The 4,559-nt window shown below is 37.6% G+C and overlaps 1 protein-coding gene across 1 annotated transcript in view; it reads right to left on the reverse strand.

The window, feature by feature from the left end:
• Positions 1 to 878: 878 nt before the first annotated feature.
• The window catches only part of LOC148309212 (uncharacterized), a 128,974-nt gene continuing 125,293 nt past the window's right edge, over positions 879 to 4,559 (reverse strand). Inside the window, exon 11 of the mRNA XM_088260464.1 lies at positions 879 to 3,806. Coding sequence (XP_088116590.1) covers positions 2,898 to 3,806 — 909 coding nt within the window. The 3' untranslated portion in view covers positions 879 to 2,897. The remainder of the gene's footprint in view (positions 3,807 to 4,559) is intronic.

Genomic DNA, 4,559 nt, shown 5'->3' on the forward strand with positions numbered 1-4,559 from the left:
TTTAATATGACCCTGGACTGGTACCTGAAGCGACAGGCTGATCACCTTTCCTTCGTGTATTAAACGATCAAAATAACACTGCTTCTATACGATGCAGTGCCCTATGCACCTTTGGGGGGGGGAGATAAGGGAAAAAGAATTCTGATTTTAAAACTTACTACTCTGTGCCAGGATTTGAACCCGGGTCGTCTGATGTCTGGTCAGATGCTTCAACCGCTAAGCTATATGAACACATTATAAACAAATACTGGAAGTAACCGTCACAGGATAGTTATTAAGATTGATAACAGATCTCTTGACAGAGATGAAGCAACGTTCAATGGAGAGGAAAATGCAGTTGTCTGGGAATTTACAGAACCTAAGATCAAGAATAATAATAAACTTATTTATTGTAACTGCAGACAGTTGGTAGAATTCCATATTGAATTGTTGGGTAATATATCCAAAATAAGACACGTTTTTTTTATTGAATTCTACAATTATATATATGTATATGTTAACAACATTTTGAGTGTGTCCAAATACTTATTTTTTTTTTGACATCTCATCAAAGATGAAGAATAAAATTAAAATAAATATAAGTCAAATTATAAGCTTAAATAATAAAAATGAAAATGGCATTTTCTGGCGTTTCTCATGTGTGTGATTATAATCCAGGATTCGGACCTGACATACTAATTTATTATTAGATTAAAACCAATATTTTTAGCTTTTTCACTTTTTTTATTTGACCAGCGACCGGGTTTCGTCGTTACCGACATCATCAGACTGGTCTGTCTGATGATGTCGGACAGACAAACCCGGTCGCTGGTCAAATAAAAAAAGTGGAAAAGCTAAAAATATTGGTTTTAATCTAATAATAAATTAAAAATGCAATTCCATCACGAAGTGTCAGTGGATAATATAAATCTATTAAAAACTGACATACTAATATGAGAGTTTCTGCCTAGTAAAAAGCTTCTTTATATCTCGACAATAGATGTCTCCAGTGAAGTTCTAGTGATTCAAGAACAAGGTTTCTAAATTGGTTCATATATATAGAACTTCCAAGAATTTGAGTAGTGCGGTTGTCAATAATGGGTAGAATTGGTGAATGTTACACGTGTGTAAAGTGATCACTTAAACCAGCCTATGACGGTCGTCAGCCCCGTAAATGCCCAGACTTCCATATTCTTCTTCATCTTTGATGAGATGTCAAAATAATAATAATAATAATATGTATATGTCAATACGTGACGCGCTTCGTCTTCTTATGACATTATCAAACACTACCTTAGCAGTGTTTGATGAAGTCCTAAGAAGACGAAACGCGTCACGTACTAACATATACACAAATAAATGTAGAATTCAATCCAACAAACCGTGTTTTATTTTGGATATATTACCCATCAATAATAATGTTATTTATCGGCAGTCATTTTGTGGTAATATCCTTCCATTTTTAATTTTAGTTTTACTTGGTAACTATTTCTACTATTTCCACTATTTCTCAAACATCCTAAGGTGTTTGAAAATGATGCGGAATGCATCGAAACACGTGTCGCAATAGATTTCAAGAAATGTGGTATTTACCTAGTAAAACTTAAATTTAAAACTTTCATGTTCAATAACTTATTCGCCTATATGATAAAATACAATTATATACGTTTTTTTCCACATTTATTCAATTTGACCAGTGACCGGGTTTCATTGTTACTGACATCATCAGACTGGTCTTAACGTAAGATGTCGGTAACAACAAAACCCGGTCACTGGTCGAATGAGATAAATGTGGAAAAAACTGTAAAGTTGTTATTTTATTAAATAATGTGCAGTTCCACCAAGAAATGTCATGTTGAAGGTCAACAATATCTTATTATCAATGACTATATGGGAATAAATCTAGTATTTGTTTGGGTAAACTAGAACACACTCAAAATACTGCAAGCGTAAAGTATTGAACCAAATGTCTAGACTCAACGGTCCAAATCAGTCAACACATCTGAACATCATGTAAGAAAAAAATCCCTAGAGCTGTCTTAAACTTTGAACAAGGTCCCAATAGCCAAGAAGATATTGTTCTCAATAGATCAAATCAGTCAACACATCTAAACATCATGTAGGAAAAAATCCCTAGAGCTGTCTTTAACTTCGAACAAGGTCCCAATAGCCAAGAAGATATTGTTCTCAATAGATCAAATCAGTCAACACGTCTGAACATCACGTAAGAAAATAATCCCTAGAGTTGTCTCGGCCTTCGAACAAGGTCTCAGGTCTCGATAGCCAAGAAGATCTTGTTCTCAATAGACCAAGTCAGTCAACACATCTGAATATCATGTTCTGACATGATATTTAGTTGTATATTGTCTTAAATAACTCCCAGAGCTGTCTCGAAATTCGAACAAGGTCTCAATAGCTAAGAAGATATTGTTCTCAATGGACCAAATCAGTCAACACGTCTGAATATCATGTAAGAAAATAATCCCCAGAGTTGTCTCGTGCTTCAAACAAGGTCTCGATAGCCAAGAAGATCTTGTTCTCAATGGACCAAATCAGTCAACACGTCTGAATATCATGTAAGAAAATAATCCCTAGAGTTGTCTCGTGCTTCAAACAAGGTCTCAATAGCCAAGAATACCTTGTTCTTAATGGACCAAATCAGTCAACACGTCTGAATATCATGTAAGGAAATAATCCCTAGAGTTGTCTCGTGCTTCGAACAAGGTCTCGATAGCCAAGAAATCTTCGTCGTACGTCTGCGTCTGGCAGTTCCTGACAAACACAACCGGGGACTTGTACTCTGAATGCGGACACAAGCCGGCTCCGGGATTTTTCAGGACGCCCCCCGTTGTCCTCAGAAAATTCTTCGGGACTCTTCGCTTGTAGGGCTCCCATTCAGACGGCAGCGAGTCGTCGTGTCAGTGGGATTTAGTCATGATGATCACGTCGGGAGCGGACTTGGTGGTCTCCACGCTGTACGGCCGTCGCTCCAGATGCTTCTTCTGCATTTTGTCGTATTTAAGACTGTCTTCTAGATATGTTCTTCCCGCGAGCTCTTCGGACTTGTTGCGGTTCCGTTCGTCCAGGTCGTGGGTGTTCCTCTTGCTTTCTGAGTTCCTGTTCGGATCGCTCAAGTGATTGCCTTCGCTGTCGAAGTTGTCCATTTCTATAACCGCCTCGGCTTTGTATCTTGGGTCCTTGCTTCTGCTGTCCTGGGATCTGCTATCGCCTCGAGTGTTTCTGCTGTACCCGAAGGTGCTGAACGGCGTGGAGTTTTGCTGATATGTAGGTCTGGCGCTGGAATCGGAGTGTTCCCTGTTGCGTCCAGGTTTTCTAGAGTAATCGACGCTGGGCGGAGCTGGAGAGAAGGACCTGTCGGACCCTGGTTGGCTGAATGCCGGAGTGTGGAACAGGCTTTCTCTAGTTTGACAAGAGCTGTCGCACATTTCTGGGATTATGCCACTGCCTCCTGTATCGTTGGCTCCTCGGTCGTCGTTTTCGAGTTCTTTGTCTCTTTCCATGGGTTCCTGCCTTAGTAGGCTCTGCTGCCTGACGATAATTTCATTCTCCCTGTTGTTCATGCTGATGTTCTGCGGGAGTGACGAGTCTCCGACTGATCGTTCCCTCTTGTTTCCCTGGAGCAGGATGGGAAGTATTTCTCCCACACCAGGGACGTAGCAGTCGACGTTCTCCATGTGGTGGTCGGATCTGGATTTTGGTGACAGGGAATCCTGCTTGAGGCTTATTTTGGAAACTGGTTCAGCTATCTTGGTAGGAAGCTGACCCAGTTCATCCAGGTGGCCCTCTCTGGACTGCCGGATATGTTCCTGCAAGAAAAATATTCAAAATCAACTTAAAAGAACTTTAAATTCATTCACATCACCCAACTACGCCTTCATAAAAGGTTAGAGTATACACTCTATCTACTCGTAAATAAATAAATATATAATATGGCTCCACAGTATCTAATATATATATATATATATATATATATATATATATATATATATATATATATATATATATATATATATATATATATATAGTATCTATATATATATATATATATATATACACATATATATATGTATATACATATATATTTATATGTTTATATAAATATATATATATATATATATATATATATATATATATATATATATATATATATATATATATATATATATATATTTATAATTAAAGGAGTTATTTTCCAAATTATTTTTCGACAACTCAACAAAGATGTGAGAAGAAGAACATTTAAGAAAATGGTCAAATAATAAAATGAAAACGATATTTTCTGGCGTTTTAAATATTTTATATAAATAGTTTTTGCCCGCCTCCGTAGTGTAATGGACAGCCGCTCGGCTACCGTTCGGGAGGTCCCGAATACGATTACAAGGGGGGGGGTTTAATTCATAAAATTGATTTTTTCACTCTAATATTTTTTCAATATCACCCTGGACTGGTACTTGAAGCGGGAGGCTGATCAGATTTCGATAACGATCAAGATAACACTGCGATTATATATGTAGTGCCCTATGCACTATTGGGGTGCGGATAAGGGTTTGAATGAAAAA

The sequence above is a fragment of the Brachycentrus maculatus genome, unplaced genomic scaffold, assembly GCF_059751285.1.
Source record: "Brachycentrus maculatus isolate JH-2025_06_01 unplaced genomic scaffold, ASM5975128v1 h1tg000136l, whole genome shotgun sequence".
NCBI classification, from domain to species: Eukaryota; Metazoa; Arthropoda; class Insecta; order Trichoptera; family Brachycentridae; genus Brachycentrus; species Brachycentrus maculatus.